Source organism: Uloborus diversus, chromosome 3 (genome assembly GCF_026930045.1).
Source record: "Uloborus diversus isolate 005 chromosome 3, Udiv.v.3.1, whole genome shotgun sequence".
Lineage (NCBI taxonomy): Eukaryota > Metazoa > Arthropoda > Arachnida > Araneae > Uloboridae > Uloborus > Uloborus diversus.
Genome location: NC_072733.1, coordinates 25,497,993 through 25,525,717, shown reverse-complemented (window position 1 = coordinate 25,525,717; position 27,725 = coordinate 25,497,993). Strand labels below are relative to the sequence as shown.

At 33.3% G+C, this 27,725-nt stretch overlaps 1 protein-coding gene and 1 long non-coding RNA gene across 5 annotated transcripts in view; one reads left to right on the top strand and one right to left on the bottom strand.

Annotated features, from left to right (window-relative positions):
- LOC129218587 (uncharacterized) overlaps positions 1–12,820 on the bottom strand; it is a 45,243-nt gene extending 32,423 nt beyond the window's left edge. For 3 of the 4 annotated variants that reach the window (XR_008580344.1, XR_008580341.1, XR_008580342.1), the window contains exons 1-2: positions 10,983–12,820; positions 4,870–5,028 (exon numbers count right to left, since the gene is read on the bottom strand). This is a non-coding gene — a long non-coding RNA (uncharacterized LOC129218587). The remainder of the gene's footprint in view (positions 1–4,869; positions 5,029–10,982) is intronic. The other variant, XR_008580343.1, reaches the window with a different exon arrangement.
- Positions 12,821–13,247: 427 nt separating this feature from the next.
- LOC129218287 (uncharacterized) overlaps positions 13,248–27,725 on the top strand; it is a 152,018-nt gene continuing 137,540 nt past the window's right edge. The window contains exon 1 of the mRNA XM_054852522.1: positions 13,248–13,605. Within this exon, the coding sequence (XP_054708497.1) occupies positions 13,339–13,605 (267 nt within the window). The 5' untranslated portion in view covers positions 13,248–13,338. The remainder of the gene's footprint in view (positions 13,606–27,725) is intronic.

Below are 27,725 nucleotides of genomic sequence, written 5' to 3'. Positions count from 1 at the left end.
GTACTTTTCAAATAGTAATTGTGCTACATGCAAGAAATGAACTATAATAAATTCACTACCCTCACAGGAAGTTAAGATTATCACGTGAATGCAAAAATTAAAATAGGTACATCTGTAATTTCACTTGGAAAAAAGAACACATCTTAGAAAATTCTTCTTACCAAGATTTGTTCTTTCAAAGTGAAATTACTGGCATAGTTTAATTATAATTTTATATAATTTATTATAAATTCTTTCAATAAAACAATCCTACTTGGAATAAAAATGAAAAATTATTCTCCATTTGTGTCGGCAAAAGCAAACAAATAATATTAATTTTTAAAAACTTTGTCGATCTCCTAAAATGGCAGAGTGCCTATGTTATCATTATTTTTTGCATATGTTATTATTATCTTTTTTTTTTGAAGAATGTATGAATACCAAATGTTGAAGTTCTCAAAGTTTCTATTCAACATCATGGAGGTAAATAATTGTGGCCTACCAGTGATGCTAAGGGAACAGAATGAAAATTTCTTGAGACTCACTGGTAATGCTTTATGTTACTTTAATTACAATGGCCTCTTTGACATTAAACACTACATTTTTCAAATATTTACTCAGGAGCAGTCACTTACTGTCTGACATTTTAAAGTAAAACCTTGCTCGAATTTGTGCATGTGTCAGGTCTATTCTGATTTGATCACAATAGGGGTGATGGAGATAACGAAGTGAGGGTATTTTTATTTTTCAATCAGGATGCATTTGTTAGACCGTGGTTTGACGTGCCATCTGTTTCGCATTTTCTTTTCTTTCTTTTTTTCCCCTCTATTTCTTCCTTATCGGATCTAGGAAAACAATATCGGATTTATCAAAAATGATGCCGTAGTGCATTTTCTTATATACCAATTACAATTTAAAGTTCTAATAGGTTTACAGCAGTTTTTTTTTTTTTTTTTGAATAAAATAAATAAATATGCACTAACCGCCACTTAAAAAATCACTGTATAATTATCTAGATAATCAATGCCAAATCTGCCCTCTGTAATAGATGTCAAAAACACTTGTTAATCACACAAAAATACACCAATATTTGGAGTTCTTTATGTAAACAAGAAAAAAAAACCTTGTGTTTAGTTGAAATGTCAACCATTTTTTGAAATACTTAATATTAAATATAAATACAGCTATTCATTTTTTTTCCAGAGTATTGAAACTTAAAACCTCTTACGTTTTAAAGTGCAGGGATGCCGATTTATAAAATCAGCCGCTTTATAAAATCAAATGTCCTTGGTATCAATGTGATTTTAATAAGCGGCGTAATACATCAAAAGTATCTAACGAATAAAATATTTCCCAAAACAAAATGCTGATGATAGGATCATATAAGAAATTTCCTTATTATTGTATATATATTTTTTTTCAAACCTTATTCAAAAAAATCAACATTAAAAGTTGCAGGCACAAAAAAAGAGAAGAAAATATAAAACCAAAACTTATCAGAAAAAAAATTACCTTCACTCATCATATTCATCCTCCTCTGCCAAAACTGTAGCTTCACTATGCCATTCATTGTTGCTTTCTTCTGTATCAGTTAATACAATTTGCAGGGGTTCACACATTTCTTCAATTATAGCGTCTTTTTCCCAAGATTTAAGTTCTAGTTTTTCAACATAATTGCAGTGAGATTGCCACCTAGAGCTACATGTTTTACTTATGGCATTTTCTGTTTCTTTTAGCAATTTATCCATGTTCAAGTCACTTGTGGGATTCATGTTTCTTATTTCTCTTTTAAGGTTGGCTCAAACATATTCAATTGCGTTAAAATCACAGTGGTAGGGTGGGAGGCGAAGCACTCGAAAGCAATGTTCTTGAAGCAATTTATCGAACTTATATGTTTTATGCTTAGGAGCATTTAATTTTACAAGCTCTAACAACTCCACTTCCAAGGCATCAGGAGAATAAATAATGGATTTTGCAGCGAGCCAATCCAAAAGTTTCCTTTTGCGGCTATTGGAGTTGGGACACTTGTCAATTTGCACAGTGTGATATGGCGCATTGTCAATAATAATAACTGCATTTAATGGCAAATTTGGAATAAGTTTTTCTCTTGCCCATTTTTCAAAGATATTTGAATTCATCTGCCCATGGTAGTCTCCTTGCGTTGTATTGGCCTTATAAATTAAATTTGAGTTCTGCAAAAATCCCATAAAGCCCCTGGCACAAAGCACGATGATACAACATGCAGCATTTCCTGTTTGCAGTACGCCATCCACTTCCTCAAAAATCCCATACAGCCCCTGGCACAAAGCACGATGATACAACATGCAGCATTTCCTGTTTGCAGTACGCCATCCACTTCCTCAGATTGCCAACATTTGCTAAAAGTCAAATTACTATCGACCCAAGTTTCATCAATATAAATTAAAGGCCTGCCTTCACTAAGGAATCTTTAATGTTCCATAAGTATTGGATTCTTTTCAAAATAATATCCTCGCGTTCCAACAGTACTTTTCTTTTATTCTGACATTTCTTCCACTTGAACCCAATTTTATGAAGAAATTGGCGCAAAGTTTCTTTATTCCAAGGGAAGTGTATCTTTTCTTTTAAAACGGGAAGCAACTTACTGAATAATGGGATTTTTTTCTCTTTCACATAAAAGTGAATAGTTCATGAATCATGAATAGTTCGACGAATTACGCTGCAATCAAACTCATCAATATCTGTTCATTCGAAAACATCCTTTTTCACACTTTTCTTGGGAGAACAAAAGTCCGGATTTGATTCATCTTTTGTTTCGCGGCGAATCTTTTTGATACTACTAATCGAAACTCCGGCAATTTTACAGGCTCGTTTTGTGAGATGAATAATTGGAACACTTAATTGCTTATTTTCAGTTTCTTCAAAACAAAACCGAATAACTTTGAATAAAATCTTCTTGGTGCCGCTACAAAAAGCTTTATTTTTACTGGAACTAGCTATATTAAGTGTTGAAACATAATAAAAAAGACTTTCCGATATTCTCTGAGATGCACCAGAAAAGGGAATGAAAAGAAATGTTTACACAGACCAAGTTCAACTTTGTATTTGTGCAGATAACAAAACCCAAACTAACTTTTTCTTTGCAAATGCATAGTAAAACTAAAAACGTGATCCAAAACCTTTTTTTTAAAGTAGTTTTGCGTTCAAAGCATCCTTAACACATCACCTCTTTTTCAAATCGAACTGCTCGTGGCTGCTAGTCGTGGAGTTTGAGAACAGACAGTACTTACAAATACTCACTTAGGAAATGAATGTATTAAAGATCCTTGGAACAAGCTTTAAAATGATATGTATCATGTTTAAAAAAGAACAATTAAAAATTTTGAAGGTTATTCAAACAGAATTCTGACCAGGCCCACGCCAAGCCTGATCGGCGCCGTCGTGCAAATGTCTTTCGAACGCCTTTATGCAGTAACGTTTGAGCAAAACATAGTTATTACCTGGGGTGAGGTTTTGTAGACAAATGCAAAATTTAAAAAAAAAAAAAAGCATCTGGTATTTAATTTTTCAAAAGAAAAACAATCTGTAAATTAGAACACAGTGTATGTTTTCTTTTCATATCTCGAAGTTATTTCGAGTAAGGGTGGATGTAAGGAAGGGGCAATCGAAATTGACTTTTGAAATCCGACTTTCTCTTCGAAACCTTGCATGGAACAGCTGTTAAAAAAGAGATGGCCACTTTCAGTTAATCAAACCATTGTACCCCAACAATCAAAAGATAAATAAATCTTGGAATTTGATTGAAATAGCCATTACACATTTTAGTCTTAAGTACTTCAAAAAAAGGGGGGGGGGAACTGTTATTATGCAGTTTAAATTTCCAAAATTTGATATATTGTCTAGAAAGCAAGGTGTCTATTTTTGAACTTCTTATTGATCAATATTTAGTTTGTTTCTCAAGTAAATGTTTCAAAATGCAGAAAATTGTGAAAAATCCACTTTACTGAAGTAGTGAGTTATTTTAAGTATGCCTGCTCTCCCCCCCCCCCCCCAAAAAAAAAACAGCGGGTTTTCGGGCTTGGGCCGGTTTAATGAAAACTGCCTTTGCTATGCTAATGTGTTTTTGGAAAAAGAAAATATTTCAAATATCAAAGTTAAAGCCGCTGTAAATATCTCTCTAATCTATAAATAATTAAAGTTTTATGCCTGTCGAAACATGACAACAAAGTTCTGAATGCATTTCTAAATCGAAGTAGAGGATATTCCACCTTGAAATCTGAAACTGAATCATTTCCGGTAAAATCAAAAATTTTAAAATACGAAACCGTTACAAAATGCATTGAATTTAATATCTAACAAATATAGTCTCTCCAAAACTTTTTTTATACATTTAATATACAAATAGTTAAATAAAAGGGGAGGGGGGAGAGGAGAATCGAGTAATTATGGTTAATTAGTAACTTTTCAGAACTAAAAAAATTAACCGAAATAATTATCTAAAAATAAATATTACGCTCATCAAATGTGCAAACCGTATTTTTTTAGGTATGATAACACGAAGCAGTGGAATTACTATGAATTAAAAATCACAAAAAGACAAAATTGTACAAATTATAATACAAGATGTCACCGCAAGAACCTAAATAGGGAATAACAAATTTCTTGCGCCTCATATGCCCATCTTTATGTACTATAGACATAACGAAATTAGCATTCACGGCTCCACATTAAGAAGGATAATGTATGCATTAATCAAAATTACATGTTTTTAGTGTAAAATATTGCACTTTTGAATAGCATGTTTAGACAATAATTTTTCCTTTTAGATTCTCAGTAAGATGGATTTTTTGTTTCAATGAAGCAGCATAATTTCACCGCCACCAAAAGATACAATGAAGAATTCAAGTTTACTTTTTTCGGTTAGAGCTTTTTCCCTTCATTTGGAGCATTTTTGATTGGTAGAGCTCGGCGCCTTTTTGGTTCTGGCGCCGTCGTGCGTTGCACGACCTTGCACATAGGGACGGCCCAGCCCTGATTCTGACCTTGAATATCTCAAACACATCATTTTACCTGAAAAAAAAATTGCATACAATGTTATGTTTTTTATTTGCTAAAAGTTCCATACAGAAGAAACTAAGGATTAAGATATTATTATAACTCTATAGCAACATAAAAACATAGTTCCGAGAGCTGATGGCCAATGTCCCGTAACTAGGTCTAAGCACAGAACATTCAATATATCAACATTTCAAAATAGGCTCTTACTTTCAGGTGAACTAGTGGTTCCCACAAACCAGCATTAAACCTTCAAATAAATTAGCAATAGCTGGTTAAAATCATTCATTCCACACCTGTCATGAAATTCCAAGCGACCAGAGCATGCAACCTACAAAAACATGTAACCACACCACCATTCTAAAACAAACTTATCTCCCAGATAAGTCGTAGTAAACAAGAGTAAGCCTGCACTGATTAAACTCCCCATAGGTTATTTATAAACATCCAGGATACAGAACACAAATTTCACAAATTCCTTACTTGCGTATAGCGCAAAATAAGTTGCATGGTTAAATTCCCTTGATTTTTTTTACTGTGTAAACCTCACACTTCCAAACTTTCACCCACAAAAATTCTCTATAGTAATTAATTTTTCATACTTTCTGTGGTATTTTTGGATTGCTAGCCATTCTTTCCCTTTTTCGACAATAAAGCTCGAAGTAAATTGTAGTCAATGTAGTGTAAAAATCATAGCAACAATCAACAGTGTGTATGCATTTTTGACTCAACACAAGAGAAGAGCAATAGCTCTTTGTCCGACTCAAATGGTAAAGAAACTAAACACCAAAATATTTTAGTCGATGAAAACATTACATGGAGATATATACGAGCAAGTTTAATCAATCTTTCTGAGCAAAAGCTTCTGAGGAGAGAAAACTTTCAAATTCTTTCCTCTGAGAACACTATTTATCAGCAGAGATTTTTCAGCATGGCTTCAGGGCTATCATTGTCAATGGAAGCTCTAAAACAGACTCTTTGCACTGACAGAGTAAATTATTTATAATGTAAAATATGTCAGTTAGTATGCAAATATTTTCCTGTTAAGAGTATCGAATGTGCGAGAGCCAAATGAATAAAAAAGGAGCAAAATTTGCTTGAAACCACTTGAACATGAAACTTCATCAGAAACAGGTATGTTAAAGCTCCGCCATTACAATATTATTTTAGCAAACCCACTGAAAACCTCTCGCGAACCCCCAGGGATTAGCGAACCACAGGTTGGAAACCCCTGTTCTAATGTAAAGGAATCTGCCTAACCGTTTACAGGATCTCATTCAAGCTAGAGGATGACATATTTTGTATTAGGTTGTTATACTGTGCATGTAAGCTATCCTATACCAATTAAACAACATTTAGGAAAATTTCCGAGTTTGTCCCCAGGGGTCTCGCCAGAGGATATTTGGGTCCGTTAACGGACCCTTCACAAAAATCCGATCAACCAAAACGGACCTTTCACAAAATCCCGATCAACCAAAACGGACCTTTCACAAAATCCCGATCAAACAAAACGAACCTTTCACAAAATCCAGATCAAAGAAAACGGACCCTTCACAAAATTCTGATAAACAAGATCGGATCTTTCACAAATTGTTTATTGAAAGAGCAAAAACAAAATAACGCATATTTCTGTGTATAAACCGATAATTTTTGGAGCCTTTTTTGAAGTCAAATTAGAGGGTTCAGCTTAAACTAAATTGACTAATTTTGAGAAAAAAAAAAAAATCGGCACTCTTGCGATGTTCCTGCAAGTGATAAGTAATTGCTACTGCCAAATAAATATAATGGTTGTTTGTTTTATCACAGCTAATTAGCAGCTGTGTTGTTGTAAACTTTTCTGAAAAGGCATTGGTAAGCACTTTTCTCCCCCCTCCCCCCGCTCATGATTTAATAGACAATAATAATATATATCTGCGAAATGAACTTAGAATTGCAAAGGGATAGATAGTAAGGGTGGGGAAAAAAATATGATCTCTTCAGATAGGGTTACCAACTTCAAAATTATCACCACTTAGCAGCGTCTGGCGTTAAACCTTTATAATGACTTGATTAGAAAATATTCTTATCATTTTACCAGCTTGTCAATATTTGCATTTTAGCGGTGCCGTGCGATGTTTAATTGTTATTTTGAAAGTAAATTATATGGGTTTTGATTTTTCGATGTTAACAAGGATGATTAACTTTAAATAAACTCTTTTAATTACCGTTTTTTTTTCTTTAGGTGTCTGCATTTTGAAAAATGCAATCTTTTAACATCTGATATGAGAATCATATTTTGTTCTTTTTTCAAGCTAACTTCGCTTTATTAGGATGCAAATAAATGAAAAGTCTCTTTATTTTTGTTGGAACTCTCATTTCAAGTTTTTAAAGCAAAATTCCATTTTCTGTTATGAGTCAAAAATTAAAATGCTGAATAGATTTTTTTTTTTTTTTTTGCGTCAACTGTGTCCACAGATATTAATGAAATGTTTATCATAGGACCCTAAAATGCAATTTTAAAATAATTTTATCAAAAATATTTCTTTTACAAGCCGTTTTTATACTTTTGATGCCTTCACATTGAGAATTGCGATCTCTTTGCATCCGCTATGGGAATCCGATTTTTCGCATTTTTAATGTTTATTACGCTTTGTTAAGAGGTAAACAATTAAAATATCTTTTTATTTTTGTTAAAATCACGGAATTTATAAGTTTTAAATGAAATTCTGTGCTTTTTAAGTGTGTCTTGGGTCAAAAAGTTAAATGCTGAACCCTATTCTGAATTTTATTTTATTTATTTTTTTGTTACAGTTATTTTAAATACTGTACAGAAATATTTCTAGTATAATTTAACATAATGTAGAATAGTAGATAAATATTGATACTTGAGAGAGCGATGCCCCTACCCCCCCCCCCCCCCCAATTATCAGATAAACACTCCAGAATGATTTTTTCGACATAGAAGGGTAAAACACTCAACTTTAAATTTGATTGATGCAGTTTGCGCCATCTCTAAATTCTAAAATTTCGTTTTAACAATTTCTTTTTTTTTTTGCGAAATTATTTGATTTTTCACAAAATTAATTCATTTTTCACAAAATTATTTGATTTTTCACAAAAAACGGACCCTGTGAAAAATCCTGGACAGACCCCTGGTCCCAATTAATTTGCACAGTACTGTACATGCACTGCACACACGTTCAGACATACAAATGCTACAACCAAAATTTATCAAAATGAATTAGGACAGAGCCAAAACGCTTTTGTTTTGGTTGCCAACAAGTTTGCCCACAAAAGTACATTTGACATAATGCAAAAAGAAACTACAGTGGAGCATCAAAAATCTGCACAAATTGGGAGAAGTGGTTGTGGGGACTTTTGATTTTGCGGATTTCAGGTCACTAAGGAAATAGGTGGGAGTTGTACCTTTAAATTGGAAAAATAAAAACAACAAGGAATAAAAATATAATAGTTGCAGTTATTTACATTATTTAATATATACAAGTTTACAAATCATTAGCTATTTACATTTTGAAAACATTTCAGAAATTGTAGCTTGTATCATATTTTTTGATAGTTTAAGCTTAAGTCTTTTTTGTATGCTGTACAGCATTAGGAGTTCTTGCTCCGACACAATATCTTGTTTTAAAAATTCCACGTAGTGTTCTCCTACCTGCACACCCTCCGAGATTAGAATTTTTTTAGATTCTGCCTCTCCTTCATCCTCATTATTTACAAAATTAAGTTTTGGGGAAAATCGAAGCAGATTTTGGATGTTGGCGGATTTCAGGGTGGCAGATTTTTGATGCTCCACTTTACATCAAAATTTGTCCTGTTTAGTTTATGTCAAGTTTATGTTGAAACTTGAATGAAAATTGTCTTGAAGACACCCTACTCATTGCACAAGGAAGTAAAAAGTACATACCTTGTGCAGTCTCAAATAGTGCAAAAATTTAGTTGCTAAGAATTTTCTGGATAACCAGAATTTTCAGTCATCCGAGGTAGTCTGAGCCATAATTGCTTCATAGCTTCAAGACACTACTATCAGGGGTCTGGCCAGAGGATATTTGGGTCCGTTAACGGACCCTTCACAAAAATCCGATCAACCAAAACGGACCTTTCACAAAATCCCGATCAAACAAAATGGACCTTTCACAAAATCCCGATCAAACAAAACGGACCCTTCACAAAATTCTGATAAACAAGATCGTATCTGTCACAAATTGTTTATTGAAAGAGCAAATCTGAAAGCAAAATAACGCATATTTCTGTGTATAAACCGATAATTTTTGGAACCTTTTTTTAAGTCAAATTAGAGGGATCAGCCTATACAAAATCGGCTAATTTTGAAAAAAAAAAAAAAAAATGGCACTCTTGCGATGCTCCTGCAAGCGATAAATAATTGCTACTGCCAAAAAAATATAACGGTTGTTTGTTTTATCACAGTTAATTAGCAGCGGTGTTGTTGTAAACTTTTCTGAGAGGGCATTGGTAAGCACTTTTCTCCGCTCATGATTTAATAAACAATAATAATATATATCTGCGAAATGAACTTAGAACTGCAAAGGGATAGTAAGGGTGAGGAAAAAATATGATCGCTTCAGATAGGGTTACCAACTTCAAAACTATCACCACTTAGCGTCTGGCGTTGAACCTTTATATTGACTTGATTAGAAAATATTCTCATCATTTTGTCGGCTTGTCAATATTTGCGTTTTTACGGTGCGGTGCGATGTTTAATTGTTATTTTGGGAGAAAATTATATGGGTTTTGATTTTTCGATGCTAACAAGGATGATTAACTTTAAATAAACTCTTTTAATTACCGTTTTTTTTTCTTCAGATGTCTACATTTTGAAAAATGCAATCCGATATGAGAATCATATTTTGTTCTTTTTTCAAGCTAACTTCTCTTTATTAGGATTCAAATAAATGAAAAGTCTCTTTATTTCTGTTAGAACTCTCATTTCAAGTTTTTAAAGCAAAATTCCATTTTCTGTTATGAGTCAAAAATTAAAATGCTGAACAGATGGTTTATTTTATTGTTATTATTTTTTGGGGGTCAACTGTGTCCACAGATATTAATGATATGTTATCATAGGACTCTAAAATGCAATTTAAAAATAATTTTATCAAAAATATTTCTTTTACAAGCCGTTTTTATACTTTTGATGACTTCACTTTGAGAATTGCGATCTCTTTGCATCCGCTATGGGAATCCGATTTTTCGAATTTTTGATGATTATTACGCTTTGTTAAGAGGTAAACAATTGAAAAATCTTTTTATTTTTGTTAAAATCACGGAATTTATAGGTATTAAACGAAATTCTGTGCTTTTTAAGAGTGTCTTGGGTCAAAAAGTTGAATGCTAAACCCTATTCTGAATATTGTTTCATTTATTTATATTTTTATTAGTTATTTTAAATACTGTACAAAAATATATCTAGTATAATTTAACATAATACAGAATGGTAGATAAATACTGATAATTGAAAGAGCGATGCCTCCCTTCCCCCTGCCAAATATCAGAAAAAAAATCCAGAATGATTTTCTTATCATAGAAGAGGAAAACACTCAACTTTTAGTTTAATTGATGCAGTTTGTGCCGTCTCTAAATTCTAAAATTTTGTTTTAGCAAAAAAAAAATTTTTTTTGCGAAATTTTTTGATTTTTCACAAAATTAATTCATTTTTCACAAAATTATTTGATTTTTCACAAAAAACGGACCCTGTGAAAAATCCTGGACAGACCCCTGACTATATTAAAGTATGAAATTGTACATTAACAGGTTCTAATCTTGGTACATTGTCCAATCTGACACAAAAAGTAATTGAATATCAAACTTAACAAAATAATTATATTTAGTGTAATTTACTTTAGATAGCTACACAATAAAAGTAGTTAAAAGTTATTGAATGCAGGAATCAGAAATCAAGATTAAAAGATTAAGGTTAACTTCATACTACTTTATTCATACATAACTAAACTCACTTCCAAAAGTTAAGCACAGATTGATAAATGCACCACTCACACACAGTTGCAGCTTCTCCATCAGGAAAAAAATTATAGGTTAGGAGGGGACTTTTTGAAGACCCCTCTAAAAATAAACCTTTGAGGAACAGACGTCCCTCCCCACTTCCCAATTGCAACATAGTAAAGCCGTCCAGGGGTGACCACCTAGGGGGAATCATGGCTTTGACTGTGCCATTGAAATTTTAAGGGGGTGTTTTGAGGGGCATTTTTCTCTTTTTTTTTGAGGGGGGGCTCTTGTTTTTGAGTAGAATCTTAGCAATATTTAGGGAGGGGGCACCCTAGGTGTTAGGGGGGGGGCACCCCTGAAGCCGGCAGTTTTCTAAATGATTTTGGCTTCCTATAATAAATATTTTTCTTTCTGGGCTTAACTTTTGATAGTCGGATGTATCATTGCTTCTTTGATATTAACAATCAATAGGTAGCAAAAGAGCATTTCACAGTATTTGTGACATAGGGATGTCCATAACAAAATTTGTTAAAATTTTTATATATCTTTAAAAAGAACATTCCAAAAACCATGAATGTCATTTTTTTTTAAAATCTTTTTTTACTTTATATTATGCATGTAATTACACTCAAAACATCAAAAATAAACGGTTTTTTGTTACAGACTCTGAATATGGATTGAATTTTTCTTCAATAGTAGCTTGAACTGAATTTAAAGCCAAAACTTGCACTTGGGACAAATGAAGTAAACGATCATCTGTAATACAGGTAATAATTTTATTTAAAAAGTGAGTTCGTTAAAAAATTATAAGTAGTGAAATTGATGATTGTCGAGTCCGTAACAATAATTAGAAGACAAGTTTTGTTAAAATTTTTCTTTATGCTCGTTATATCACTAAATTGAATATTTTCTAATCTTACCTATAGTGTTAATTCCAAAATAAGTTTCATGAAAATTGAAACTAGGTATTTTTTATTAGTTTTATAAATTTGGTTATGGACTAGACAAAACGTTACGGACAATACATACGGCAACTGTTTCAACACAAGCCTTTCTTTACTAAAATACTTGAACAGCCTGCACAGAAAAAAGAAAGAAAAGTACTAAACCCTTTAAAAGGAATTACAACTTATACTTTAAAAAAACTTGGACTTTCGGAAGAACTTTTACTTCACAGAAATATAGGAGGAGTTGGGGCACGTTGGTCTGCATCTCTACTTTTCTTTTTTTTATCTCATCATAATATTAAATGAGTAGTTTTATTTTCTAACACGAGTTTTATTAAATATTTCTCATCATCCCAGAAAATATTTAATTCATTAACTTTTTCAACAGAACTTTGTGAAGTGAACCAACCTGCCCTGGGTCCCATGATCCACATTACAAAAACAATTTCTGGTGCAATTTCAATGATAAATATTATCTTTTATAATGAACTAGTGTTGTTTTGTGATTAGAATTGAAAAACAAAGTTAAAAGAGCAATATAGCATATTAAATTGACCAAAATCTACTTTTACGCTATTATGCCAGAACCATTAAATTTTTTCAAGAATCAGCACAACTTGGGTCTTTATTAACTTCATTTTGCTAATAATAGATTATTGCTCTTTTTAATTGTTTCAAAAGTTTTGGTGGGTTTTCTAAAAGTGAGGCAACATACCCCCCCCCCCCCATTTAATTGCAGCATTAATTACAATAAGCTTGAAAGTTAAACTATAGATAATTAAATCAATGGCATATTCCTCACGAAACAAGTTCGTAAGCAGAGCAGAGGGGTATCACAATAGAAATAATAAATTTAGCTTCAGGATAACTAAGTCACAATTCCTGAAAAAGAGATTTTCAAAGCCAAATTGAGCCCAGAGGAACAACCAATGCCCAATCTGATTGGTTTTCGTATTCAAGTGACGTATCGGAGGATTTGCTCTCCCGAAGAAACTTTCAGCGGCGATGTTTGGAAACTTTTTTTTCTCTTGTCGGCTACATTTTGTGTTTGATTTGTGAGGATGTACATATTCTTAATGAATTAAATATTTATAAACTATAGATTTTATGTTTTCTTTCCGTATTTTGATTTGCAGTATCGGCATCGCCATGCAGTTATTCGTATCAAATGAATCGTTCATCATTTTTTTAAAACGTTTCTTATTTAAAAACTTCCAAATATTTCTTTTTCAAATAGAAATATTAGAGAGAAAGATGAGTTTACTAGAGTCCCTAGAGTTTTTAGTTTGACATGACCAGAGATGGCAACACTATTGGAGGGTAGTAAAAACTAAAAAGTTGACTTCGGAGAAACACAGAACTTTGCAATACTTCAACGTAGACTTAGTTTTCGGCAGCATGGAAACAATTTCTCCTTGGGATGTGTTATTTTTTCAGTTCTGTTTCGATTTCTCTGTTCGTGTTGGACTGTGATGTGTTGTTCGTATTCTTGATTTTTTTTCTATATTATTTTATTATTTCTATTCTTGCCAGCATGGCAAAAGCTGTTGCAGAAGAATACAAGTCATCTTTAGCTGACCTAAATTTTAATAGTAAACCTCATATAAACATGCTAACCATGCTAGCAGAAGAAAACATCAACAATGCTTCTGTCATCGTTCAAACAATTGTGAATCATATTCAAAAGGTAAGTTGCAGACCGATATTAACGTATGGTGTGCGTCATCACTCAACGTTTCCCTATACGAAACAGAACAACTTATAGTTTGTGGTTGTGAAACGTATTTTTATGATTTAAAAAGTTTTCTTTCCCTCATATTGAATCGTTATGTTTTTTTAGAATAAAAAAATGTTCCGTTGTAATCATCGTAGGTCAATGCAGAACAGAACAATGTTATAATACTAAACAGAACAGCATTGAAGTTTTGATATGTTCATGTATTTGTTTTGCTTAATATTCCCCTTCCCCTGATCAACTGCATTGCATTATTCAAAATATGTTTTAAGAACAAAGGATTTTTGTTAGTCAGCAACAAGGCGCGGATTGGCTCCAAACATTTTACATGAGAATAAAAGCTATTCTATGCCATCCCATAACATAGGTCTGTCCAAGATTTTTCACAGGGTCCGTTTTTTGTGAAACATCGAATAGTTTTGTAAAAAATTAATTTTGTTTAAAATCAAATAATTGTGTGGAAAACTAAATAATATTGCTGATTATTTTTTTCGTGCGAACGAAATTTCAAAATTTTGAGAAGGCGCAAACCACATCATTGAAACTTTTAGTTGTGTGTTTTTCCTCTTTTTTGTTGAGAATATCATTCTTGAGTGTTAAGATAAAAGAGATAAAATAAAAAAATGTTCCATTGTAGTCATCGTAGATCAATGAAAAACAAAACAATGTCATAATACTAAACAGAACAGCATTGAAGTTTTGATATGTTCATGTATTTGTTTTGCTTGATATCCCCCCCCCTTTCCCCAAATCAACTGCATTGCATTATTAAATATATGTTTTAAGAACACAAGATTTTCGTTAGTGAGCAACAAGCAGGCAGTGTCCTATTATCCGATATTTTCCTACATTTCTGAAAAAGTTCCTATTTTCCTATAATTCCTATATTTTCAGTTTCCTCTTCCTGTTTTTTTTTAAAAACTTTTCCCCCCGACTTATAGCTACTGCCTTTTCCGCGAGCCACGTGCAGACACCTTTTTTTCTTTCCTACCATGATTTTTCTTGAGCAGAGCAGCGTTCGACTTTAGCTCGTCTGCACAGCTCAATTCTGCGCCCATGAAGCTCCTGTGCAAGTCCTCAAGACTTCGCTTTGGAACTCAGCATTGATGAACTTGGGCAATCATGATGGGTGCATGCGCTGTGTAGGTTTTGACGTCATTCCAGGAAGTTCTCGCCGGCTAACTGCTGTTTCAAGTCTCCATGAGTGCAATTTTTTTTTCCTGGAACTTTTTGTTTTGCTATGGCTGCAATTATTGCTGCTTACGTTAAAGCTCATCGTAACTTCGTTATTTGGTTTTTGATTCTGCAGAATGTAGTTGCTGCAGATCGCGTATCAACTGAACGTTCATTGTAATAATTATGCCTCCGAAGAGGCTGCACAGCCAAGTTTTCAAAAAAGAATAGGCAGAGCTGTTCCCAATTTTAAAGGAATCAAGGAAATCAGAAAAACATGCATACTTTGCTGTCGATCCAAACCCAAATTGGGTCTGCTTTGTGATCCTTTCACAAATTTAGGCATCATAAAAGCGGCCCCACTCAAACTTCCCCATCTCAAAAGCAGCTCATTCACATAATTTCACATCACAAAATAAATATACGAACAACATAATAGGGTACATCGGGAACATCATTTTTTTTCCCAACCGGAAAGCTACCGGACCAGCAGCTACGTGTGAAACATAGTCGCCATATTTGGTCATTCACGGGACGAGATGCTTAGCTGCTTAAGATTATAAGAACAAAGCAGAATGGGATATTTATTTAACTGCAAACTAATGAAAATAACACAATGTGCTGTAAATCTTTTTTTTTTTTTCGATTATTTTAAAGTTTTATCGAGAAATGAAAAATTTAAAATTTCATCTTATCCTCATCGTTTTGGTCGCTAATGTGGTAGAAACTATAGGATTTCCACTAAATTGTGGTTTTATGAGGATTTTTTTTTAAATTATATTTATGCTACTAGTTTCTAGATCGGTGTAGTCGCCATTTTTGGTCATTCCCAAGCTGGAAGTAGACTAAGCCTAAACTAAGTGCCTAAGTTTTCAAAAACAGAACTGGAAGTTTATTGCTATGAAAACTATTAAAAATACCACAAAATGTGCCGGTGTTTCTTTTTCTTTTTTTGGATAACACTTATTTTCTTGAAAAATCCAAATTTTTATCTTTAAAATTTTACCTTCAGAATATTATTTGATCTTCATTGCTTTGGATGCTAATGTGCTGAAAAATCTATTTCATCTGAAAGGCAGTTTTTTGAGCATTTTTAATTATTTACAATTACTTTTATGCATCCAATTCAAAAATCTATTATCTTAAATTTTTCGTGTAGCCACCATGTTTGGTCATTCTCTAGATCAAAGTAGACAAGACTATTATTTGCCTGAATTTCCATAAACAGAATTTTAGATGCTTATCTCAAAACAAACTATTAAAAATAGCATAAAGGTGTGTTATAAATCATGTTTTTTTTTTCTTTTAACTAATTAGTTTCTTAAACTGAAATTTTATCTGCATAATTGCATTTGATCCTCATTGCTTTGGAGGCTTTGGTATGAACTTAAAGAAACAATTTTGATAATATATATATGTATATATATATATATATATATATATATTTACCGTGGAAGGCTAATTATCGGAACTTGTTTTCCTAATTAGTCGAGGCGAAACCCCCTGCTTTTAGTTTTAGGTTCGAGCTCTAGTTTATTGTTTTTAGCTTAGCAAGTGGTGCGTTTGCCCATTGTTACTCTATATTACATGTACTGGAGCTTAAACATTCTCTTCTAGTTTATAGTTAAAATTTTGGTCTTTGACCATAATTAATGAATCCTCCATGGCTGATGAGCTCTGGATTCACTCTTTTTCTATTCCTACTTAATAGCTGTTTGCAATTTTCCTTTTTATCATCATTTGTTATTTAGAATTCGTTTAATATTTGTAATTCTGTTTGCTTAATTTTATATTTACTTGGCTTTTTAGTTTTGCTGCCTTGCGCATCTATGGGCTCTTGGTGTGGTCTTTTCAATATTTTTCACTTTTTTTATTATTATTATTATGTATATATATATATATATATATATATATATATATATATATATATTAGGGTGTCCCAAAAAAATGAAAGTCGTTTTTTTTTAAACGCATACCCTCTTATTTTTTTCCTTTTACATCAAAACCGTTGTAAAAAAAGTTTCATGCAATTTGAAGCACGGTAACCCGTGCCGACTTGCGCCTAAAGGTTTACACGTGCAAATAGCACGTGTATTCATAAGCAAGCGAACGCTGACGACGCGATACTTTGCGAAGCTCAAAACAGCTGTAAAAAGTACAATGAAAACAAATGAAAACAGAAAAAAACATGTGTTGGGGGGGGGGGGCTTATTCGTGGCAATTTTCAAACCGTCAAACGTGTCAGTACGAATACATTCCGGTCAGCGAGCGCAATATAGTCGGTCCATAGGGAACGAAACATGGCACTGGAGTTGCGAAGTTCGAAAAAAGATATTTTTAATAGGAGTCATAAAACACCAAATTACAGGTTTGAAACTTCCCTCTAACGGACAAGTTCTGTCTGTTTTGTTTTATAACATTCAAGAAGTAAATTTAACCATCAGTGAAAGTGCAAATCTCGCTATTCGGGAATGCATCATCTTTTGGGAAAAAGCACGCCTTCCCCCCAAATCGTTGCCAAATTGTGTGAATAACCTTAAAAACCTGTATCAAATTTGGAGAGACTTACAAAAAAATGCAAAACAAAAAACTGCAAGAAGTATTCAGGCAGCGCCAACAAGAATTTAAGAGTAATTTAAACAATTGATTCAATATTGCATATGCTGATGCACTTCGATTAATCAAAATGGCAGAAGATGGGATTTTCTTGCAACTCCAAAGAGAGAACGACCGACGTGGTCACTTTTGGTAAGGTGGATAAAAAACTGGTCGACAAAAAGGAAAGGGCTCGTCTTTGAGCTATCAAAGAAGAAAACAGGCACATGAAATACGATTCCGCTTCAACATCCTCGGAATTGTATGAACCTGTACAAGAAAATTCCTATTCGAACTCTAGTGAAAATATTAATTCAGAAGATTTCCTTGAAACATATAAAGCAGTACGTGGAACAAGTTTATCAGAACCTGGAACAAGTATATTAGAACCTGGAACAAGTATATCAGAACCTGGAACAAGTATATCAGAACCTGGAACAAGTATATCAGAACCTGGAACAAGTATTCTAGAACCTGGAACAAGTATTCTAGAACCTGGAACAAGTATTCTAGAACCTGGAACAAGAATTGTCAGAACCTTGAACAAGTAAATATGTAATGAGGAGCGATTTTATTACTCCGAAGTCAGTTGATGCATTGGACAGGTGTCCAGGTATACGAGATTATGTGTTTATTCCTGAAGCTACTATTGACGCACTTGGGTGTAACATTGATGAATTTCCCATAAGTATCTTCAATTCAAAGAATTCGAACCGAAAAGCGGAAGGAGCACGAGGAAAGAATAAAAATTGGTTTTCAGTAAGAGGTACCACATGTAGTGAATTTACCTTGGGATATGAAAATGTTGCCTGCTTTGAGCGCTCAAAAATCAAATGAATATCGCTTATCTATAGTTATTTCATTAGGATGTGACAAACAACTCATTGCTGAGTCTAAACTGGATAACTCTACAAGAAAAGAACAAAAACAGGCTGTTTGAAAGGCAGTTTTAGATTGGAATCTCGAAGACAAAGTTCAAAACTCTTTTGTTGTGATACTACAGCTTCCAAAACAGGTCCTTTAAGTGGTTCTTGCCCTATTCTTGAGCAAATATTTGACAGAGAAATGCTTTCCTTTGCTTGCCACCATCATATATATGAACTGATCTATCCCACTAAAATACAGTGCTATGGAGGAGCTGCGGAGTTGTTCCGAATTGTACCCTAACTCGGAAAATTTACTTGATTTTTACCGTGCTGAAGTCGCTAATATTACGGTCAGGGATGACTATAAAGAGTTGCTAGAACTGCCTATCATATTTTTAGGTGGAGATACAGAAAATGAATTTAAAATAAGACCACCGGAGCCATGCACCAAGCTCGATGGACGGCTCGAGCGATTTACTCCCTAAAACTATTACTATTTAGTTCACAACTAAAATTAGATACGAAGGAAAATGAAACATTGTTTGATGTCTGCTTGTTTGTAGTGACAATATACGTGAAACCATGGCTTCAATGCATTTTGGCAGTCAAAGCACCCAACAAAGATTTGTGCTTTTTGAAAAAGTGTACGAAAATGTGGACCCAATTATCTCAAAAGCTGCTCTACAAAAATTCACCCAGCTTTTATGGTATGGTCAATAATATTTCATTCTTTGATGTGAAAAAGGCTGTCTCAATGTTTAGAGCAATAAACAATGCAGCTGAAAAAGAGGTAAAAATGATGCAGGACTTTCATGGTTTGCTTACAGCTGATGAGGAACAAAAACAATTCGTGTTACGTTGCGTTCAAGAGCACCAGAAGCTCTATCCTGACTGCAAAAAGCAAACATTGAAATAAAAATATGTGCAGTAATGTTTCTTGTAGTCTAATATTGTTGTAAATATCTGCTTTAAATAAATTGATGTCACGTGTAGTAAATAATTATACAGTTAGCAATATTTTCACTGTAGTCGCTGTACAGGATTTCAGGTCCAACTTTGACCTCAAGTCGGCACGGGTTCCCGTTATTTTATTGCAATAAAACTTTTTTCTCGTGTTTCTGAGGTGAAAAGGAAAAAATCTGGAGGGTATGCGTATTCGATTTCACAAATTTTTTTTTCGCCATTATATCTTGGGACACCATAATATATATATATATATATATATATATATATATATTTATATATAGTGTTCCCGCTAGGCTGTTTTTGAAGGGTGCAGCGCCCTGCCTTTTTTCATATCGGCAGGATGCGCCCTGCCCTTCATTTAGTGCGCAAAGTCAGAAATAAGGAATTGCTCCTTGTGTTTTTGAAAAGATATCACAAGCACCTTATCCGACCCCATGATGTCCAGCAATTTCATTTGCCCAGCGATCCATCGATCACAAAAACATCCAAGTATTGTCATTGTCCCCAGAATTTCACCTTGAAAACAGCCCCATAAAGAAAAGGAGAAGTAAACACCTAGGCAAAGAGAGTAAATGAGATTCTCAGAACTCAGATTGGCTTATCAGTTGGGTACAAAAGCAAAATCTTCCTTCCTCCCAGGGGAGCTTAAAAGGGTATGGGAAGGGGTCCAATCATCTGTGAAGGGGGAGGGGAGAGATTGTTTCATTCAAGCCCCATCTTTGATCTTCTGAGAATCAACAATGAGAGTAAACATTTCATAGCATTTTCTGCTGTAGGATCAGGGATATCTGTTCCAGGAAAAGTAGAAGGGGTACTTGGAAAAAGTCTGAGTGAGAAAGCAAATGACACATGCCTTCTGCTAAAAGGAAATTTAAAGAGTTAGAAGAAAAGAATATAGATGCCAGCAGATATAATATGAAGATTAGTGATGTTTCAGGCATTTTTTTCTTCTGAAAAATAGAAATAGAACAGAAGAAGGGTTGGTATGCTCTTTATAAAACTTGAAAAGGGCTTAGGAAAAAAGTTCATTTTTAAGTGATTGAAAAAGTTATGAAAGCTTATCTAGTGCTTGAATTCCTTAGGCATTCGTTGATTTGTGCATTTTTTTTTTTTAATTTCATCAATGCAATTTTCAATTTTCTTAAACATGTGGCAATATGCTTAACACGTGCATCGCACAAAATCGTCCACCGCGCTTGAGATGTCGATCCTTTTGCATCTTGTAAATATTTTAATATTTTTGACAGTCAGAAATTATTTTGACACATGCTGTCTTATATTAGCATATTTTATGTTTTATTTTTAAAAAATACTTTTTTTTTGAAACCATGCCAACATTGAACTCGCATTTCGCGGAAACGTGCATATCATCTTTGAGATTTAAATCTTTTTCCATCTCGTAAATATTGTAATATATTTGACAATCGGAAGTTGTTTTGACATATGCAACCCAAGATTAGCTTATTTTATATTTTGTTTTAATAAATCATAACACTATTTTTGTGGTGTTTCGCAAAAAATTACTTCCAGTGTTTGAGATTTCAATCTGTTGCATTTTGTAACTATTTCAGTTTTTTAACAATTGGAATGTATATTTTAACATGTGTGACTTTCATTAGCACATATTGTTTTTCATTTTAAATACTAAAAAATTAAATGTTTTTGTTTTTAGTCTTTTCTATTAATTATTGCAAATAGGATTTTAATTATTTCCTCATCACTGATTTTTTGCAAAAAAATACTAAATTTAAACAAATGAGCTCACGGTATTGTAATTTAATGTTTGGCTTGAAATGCAATATTTTTTAAGAAGTTTAATTTACATTCATCATGATCTTGATGTCTACTAAAATATTTCATGGTATAATGCAGATTACTAGGAAGGTTTTTTTTAATCTAAGAATGGTGGGATCCGAAATTAAATGTTGTTCTTCTTACATTGCAATTCAAAGGATTTTGAAATGCCTAAATTTTTTATTCTTACGGAATAAGTAGTCAAACCCAAAATAATGTTGAAAAACACCCAAAAGCCAAATTTCAGCATTAGTAAATGCTCCTCAGGGAGTGGGGAAAATGTGCTTAGTCAAGCAAACCCTTTTCTTAAGACAAGTGACTCTTGCGAGGTGTTTTAATTGTTAAATTGTTATTTTTCCCCTTTTTTTTGGGGGGGGGGGGGGGATTGTGGCACTAAGTACTTTTTGAGTGGGTGTGGTGGTGGGAGGGGGGGGGGGGGGTTTGCACTGTGTTGAATAATGCCCTTTTTATGATAACTGCCCCTTTCACAGATCAGCACCCTGTCCTCTTTTCCTCTAAAGTGAACACTATATATATACTAAAATGCAGTTTGCTGCCGACTTCTCATTTATTTATTTTGAAATAATTCAAAAACCTATTTTAATTTAAATGTTCCAAAATGCATGTTTTGGTAAACAAGTGCAAGGTTCTATTTATTAATTTTTTTATGAAAGGTAGTAAAAACTAACCGACCCCCCCCCCCCTCACTTTTTGTACTTTAAAACATGGTGACAATGGTGGCCACTAAGTTTTTTAGGTCTGGTTTATTTTGCTTTCATGACCAAATCTAAATAAAATGTATATTTTACTGGGTGTCCTTGAAAGTCATGGGAAATCCTGGATTTCAACTATGATTGAATTTGGTACTCAAAAATCAGGATTTTCAGAAAAAAATGCTCAAAAAGTATATCAGAGATTTTTCTTTAAAAAAAAGCATACAGTATAGATTTAAATTTTTAGCTTACATATAGAGGTGCAGATTAGCGGTCGTCAATTTGGTAGCCATTTTCAATGGCTACCAAAGATTTCAGCGCCGATCGCCACCGGGTGACCAAAGGGGGAAAAAAATCCCCCCAAGTTGAAGTTATCGATTGCACTGTGCTTTCGGTTCCAGTTTTTCATGCTGTGGTAGTCACTTGTCTAGACGCGACGTCACTTACTGACCTTCAAGAAAAGTTGAAATGTTGCCCCTCTCCTCGCTGATTCGTTGACCACTTCCCAATTGCTACACCTACACTGCGTTCGGGGCTTAGAGCATTGTTCGGGGAGGGGGGTGAAAACTGAAACCCCTCCGCGGTCCAGCAGACATGATCCCCGAACCCAATCAAGGTCAATACCGCAGCATCTGCTGTGCCTGAGGAGGGGAAACGTAAATACGGCGGCATAGCTAATTCTGATGACTTTTTAAAAGGTTGAAAATGACGAGTAGAGGTAGCTCAAAGAGAATAAAATTGGATACATCTTCCAAGACTTTATTTTATTTCTTCAAAACGAAGACAATCAGCATCAAGTCGGTTCATTTTTCATTATTATAGAAAAAAAAAATTTTTTTTTTTGGAAAGATTACTGTAACGTGTGTGACAAACTAAACATGGCACCAAATACACTATTTTTCTGCTGTATAATACGCTATCGATTTAAAAATCAATTTTTAGAAGTACCAAATTACTTTAAAGTGGCCGACTTACACCGGTGTCATGAAACTTTTCACGACTTGCTTCGCGAAAATCTGCTTCCATTGTTCCTTTTACATCTTGCGAATATTTTAATATAATAATTTTTTTTTCAATCTGAAAATATTTTGACACATGCAGCATTAAATTAGCTTATTTAATGTTTAATTTTCATGATTTTTTATTTAGAGACCCATATTAAATTTGAACTCTTACTTCGTGCGAAAAATTGCACTTCGTGATTTAGATTTCAATCCTTTTACATCTTGTAAATATTAAAAATATTTTTTAAAATTGGAAGTTATTTTGTGCAGGCTAAATTTAATTAGCTTATTTCGTGTTTGATTTTAATGAATGGATTTATTTTTGGATCCATGCTTCCTTTGTAATCGTACTTCACGGGGAACTGCACCTCGTGGTTGAGTTTTCAATACAGGGGTCTGTCCAGGATTTTTCACAGGGTCCGTTTTTTTGTGAAAAATAAAATAATTTTGTGAAAAATCAATTATTTGTGTGAAAAATCAAATAATTAAAACAAAAAAAAAAATTTTTCTTGTAAAAACGAAAGTTTAGACTCTTGAGATGGTGGAAACTGCATCATTGACACTTAAAGTTGAGTGTTTTCTCTCTTTTCTGTTGAGAATATCATTCTTGAGTGTTTTTCTAATATTTGAAGAGAGGGGGGAGGCATCGCTCCCTGGGAGATAGGCATCCCTCAAGTATCAATATTTATCTACCATTCTACATCATGTTAAATTATACTAGAAATGTTTTTTGTATAGTATTTAAAATAACTGTAAGAAAAAAAATTAGGCTGGGGTTCAGCATTTAACTTTTTAGCCCAAGACACTGCTTAAGAGCACAGAGTTTCGTTCAAACCTTATAAACTCCGTGATTTTCACAAAAATAAAAAAAATATTTTATTTGTTTACCTCTTAACTAAGCGTACTAAACATCGAAAATTCGAAAAATCAGATTTCCACAGCGGATGCAAAGAGATTGCAATCCTCAAAGTGAAGGAATCAAAAGTATAAAAACGGCTTGTAAAATAAATTTTTTTGATAAAATTACTTTTGAATTGCATTTTAGAGTCCTATGATAAACATATCATTAATATCTGGACACAGTTGAAGCAAAAATAAATAAATAAATTAATTAAATAAAAAATAAACCATCGATTCAGCATTTTAATTATTGACTCATAAAAGAAAATGGAATTCCCCTTTAAAAACTTGAAATAAGCTTTGTTACAAAAATAAAGAGACTTTTCATTTATTTGCATCCTAATAAAGCGAAGTTAGCTTGAAAAAAAGAATAAAATATGATTCTCATATTGGATGTAATAAGATTGCGTTTTTCAAAATGTAGACATCTATAGAAAAAAATAACGGTAAATAAAAGTTTATTTAAAGTTAATTATCCTTTTTAGTATCGAAAAACCAAACCCATATAACTTTCTCCCAAAATAACAGTTTAACATCGCACCACCAGACACTAAGTGGCGATAAGTTTACATTTTGTAACCCTATCTGAAGCGATCACATCCGCCCCACCCATACTATCCTTTGCAGTTCTAAATTCATTTCGCTGTATATTATTGATGATTAAATCATGAGTGGGGAGAAAAGTGCTTACTACGCCTATTCAGAGAATGTTGAAGTTTACAACAACACCGCTGCATAAAACAAACAAGCAAAATTATAAACCAAACTGACTTTCAGCTGTTAATTTCTTTCAAAGAAAACAACAACAGGCATATTATATTTATTTGGCGGTACCGGCTTGCAGGAGCATCACAAGAGTGCCGATTTTTTTTTTCCCTTTTGCAAAATTAGCTGATTTTGTATAAGTTGATTCCTCTAATTTAACTTTAAATATGCTGTATTATTTTAATTTGAGATTTGCTCTTTCAATAAACAATTTGTGAAAGATCCGTTTTTGTTTACCAGAATTTTGTGAAGGGTCCGTTTTGGTTGATCGGATTTTTGTGAAAGGTCCGTTTTGGTTGATCGGATTTTTGTGAAGGGTCCGTTGACGGATCCAAATTTGCTCTGGCCAGACCCCTGCAATAGTTTTGCATCTTGTTCATTTCTTAATATTTTTGACAAATGAAAGTTATTTTGACGTATACTACCTTAGATTAGCTTGGTCTATGTTCCATTTTAATAAAAGAATTAATTTTTGAAGCCACGCTTCCTTTGTAATCGTACTTTGCGGGGAATTGCACCTCGTGGTTGAGTTTTAAATCCTTTTGGCTCTTGTACAGATTTTAATATTTTTGATAATCGGAAGTTATTTTGGCACAGGCTGCCTTAAATTAGCTTATTTTTATGTTTATTTTAAAGACTTGATTTATTTTTGGAATTGTGCTTTCTTTGTAATCGTACTTCGCGGATAACTATAACCACGTGGTTGAGTTTTAAATCCTTTTGTATCTTATACATATCTTAATATTTTTGACAGACGAAAGTTATTTAGACGAATGCAACCTTATATTAGTTGTTTTATGTTCTATTTTCATAAAATAATTTATTTTTGGAGCCATGCTTCCTTTGTAACCGCACTTCGCGGGGAGCTGCACCTCGTGGTTGAATTTTCAATCTTTTTGCATCTTGTACGATTGTCTTCATATTTTTGATAAGCAAAAGTTATTTTGATGTGTGCTACCTTAGATTAGCTTGTTTCATGTTCCATTTTAATAAAAGAATTTATTTTTGGAGCCATGCTAACTTTGGAATCGCATTTTGAGGATAATTGCATCTTGTGCTTTAGATTTCCTTTTGCATCTTGTACCAACATATTTTAATTTTTTTAGCAGTCGGAAGTTGTCAGCGTATTTTAAGTTTTATTTTAATAAAGAATAAATGCAATTATTTTCGGGAAACGTGCCGACATTGCACACCAGTTTTGCTAATCTTTTTGCATTTTTTAAATACTTCAGAAGTTTTGATAATTGAAAGTTATATTTTAATAACTAAAAAGTAATAAATCCTGTTCATATATTTATTTTTACAAGCTTTATTTTAATCAATTTAATTTTATCCTAAAATATTAAATCTAAACATTTTTTTTTTTTTGCTGTTGAATTTGAAATGTATTATTTCTATGAATGATACTAAATGTCATATGTTGATAGGCAGATTTCTAGAGTAGTGGATAGCTACTTTATTATTAGTTCAATTCTAATTCAGACTTTTAAAATAACCATTTGTTCGCAAAGTACAAATATTTTTCTAGTTTATTTTTATTATGTGGTTTTGAATTTTAAAATTTGGTCCTACAAATTTAAATTTGCAAATATGTTGGCTACGGGGATTCCATGAAAAGTGAAACCAGTAGGTCAAACAAATATTAGATTTTTAACTTAATGTGTGCCTCCGAATGTAAGATTTTTATCCACCAAATAATGCAACAAATCCAATTAGTGTTAATAAACGTATACTAGCAAATAAAATGATTAATAACTTGCTTATAAATATTCTAGAAAAAAAGTTCTATCTATTGAATCCATGCTTTAAAACTAACTATCTAAGAAAATACAACAGATTTTTCTAAATATCACATTGAGCAAAGTATTTTAATATCCATAGTGAAATGTCCCCACCATTTCTATTTCTAGTTTCAATTTATTCCTTTACGTCCACAATATATTTTTTCACACACATTATATCACCGCCTCAGAGCATCAGTAAGATATCTAATCCCAGAAATAATATTATGATATCTTACTGTTGCTCTGAGGCGACAACAGAGCCGATCCTAGCAGGTGTGCAGAGTGTGCGCCGCACAAGGGCGGCCAAAGCAAGGGGCGGCCGCAGGCCGCATCACATAGTTCTTATAATCAAGCAAAATTCCTCTAGAATTTCTCACAAGATAACTTATAATAAGTAGAATAAATATGCTGATTTTTAAATGTTCTATTGTCAAAGTATGTCGATTTCCTGACAGCATAACATAGTTTAAGAAAAATAGAAAGTTAGGGAACATTGTGTTGGTTCATTGTCCATTAATATCTACTCTTAACACATGCTTCATTTGGCTGCAAAGTTTGTGACAGAACCGGTAATCAGGCATGGATACAGGGGAGGGGAAAGGCCCCCTTCTGAAGCATGAAATGGTGCCGTCTGAAAGGAGTTCCGAGGGCGGCCACTAATGTTTACCCCCCCAAGCTTTTATAGACCTAAACAATGAAGACATATTTTATTTATTAAAAAAAAGCTATACTGATTAGATACTCTTGCAAGCATTTCAAACAACAAACTATGTAACAAACTCTGTGGTTAACAATCGTGGATGCGTGGAGAGAAAGTGGAAAATTAGGACTCCCTTGAGAATAACATATATGAATGACGAACTAAAATAGTGTACTTTTCTCCCTTTACGACAATTTTTCCGATTAAAATGTTGAATGAACTGCCAGGTTTCAGATCAGGTAGGAGGACAGGGCCCTTGCCCTGGGAAGCAAATTTAAATGTAGCTCCAAAACGAAGATCCAAAAGGATGCCATGACCTCCTTGACGAAACTAAAGAAGGCTTAAAATTGCGTTTCTAGGACTTTAATTTCGGAAAATTTCGCTGGTTGAACCATCTATCTTAAGGACCCAATTAAGTCTCTGATTCACCTCTTCCACCTTAACTTAATCAAACATAGCCTAAAAATGTTGACGCCAAAATCCAAAACCTGTTTTCAGACGACAGCCCATCCTATCATCAAACGTCATATAAAATTGCTTTGGCATTTTTCGAAATATTTGCAGTGGAGGACCCTGAAATCCATTCACAAACATTACTACCAAAGACAGTCTCAATTAGCGTCTTTAGATAAGCCCCTAATTCCACCCCCTTTCACTTAACGTATTGAAAAAGAAATTAAAATTGCGTTTTACAAACATCAGTTTCAAGAACTTTTGGGGAAAGACCCCGGATCCCCCTTTTCTCCAACGCAATCACTATACCTGAAAATTTCGTTTTTAGACGGTTCCGTGGACCCCCAGCTTCCTGACTA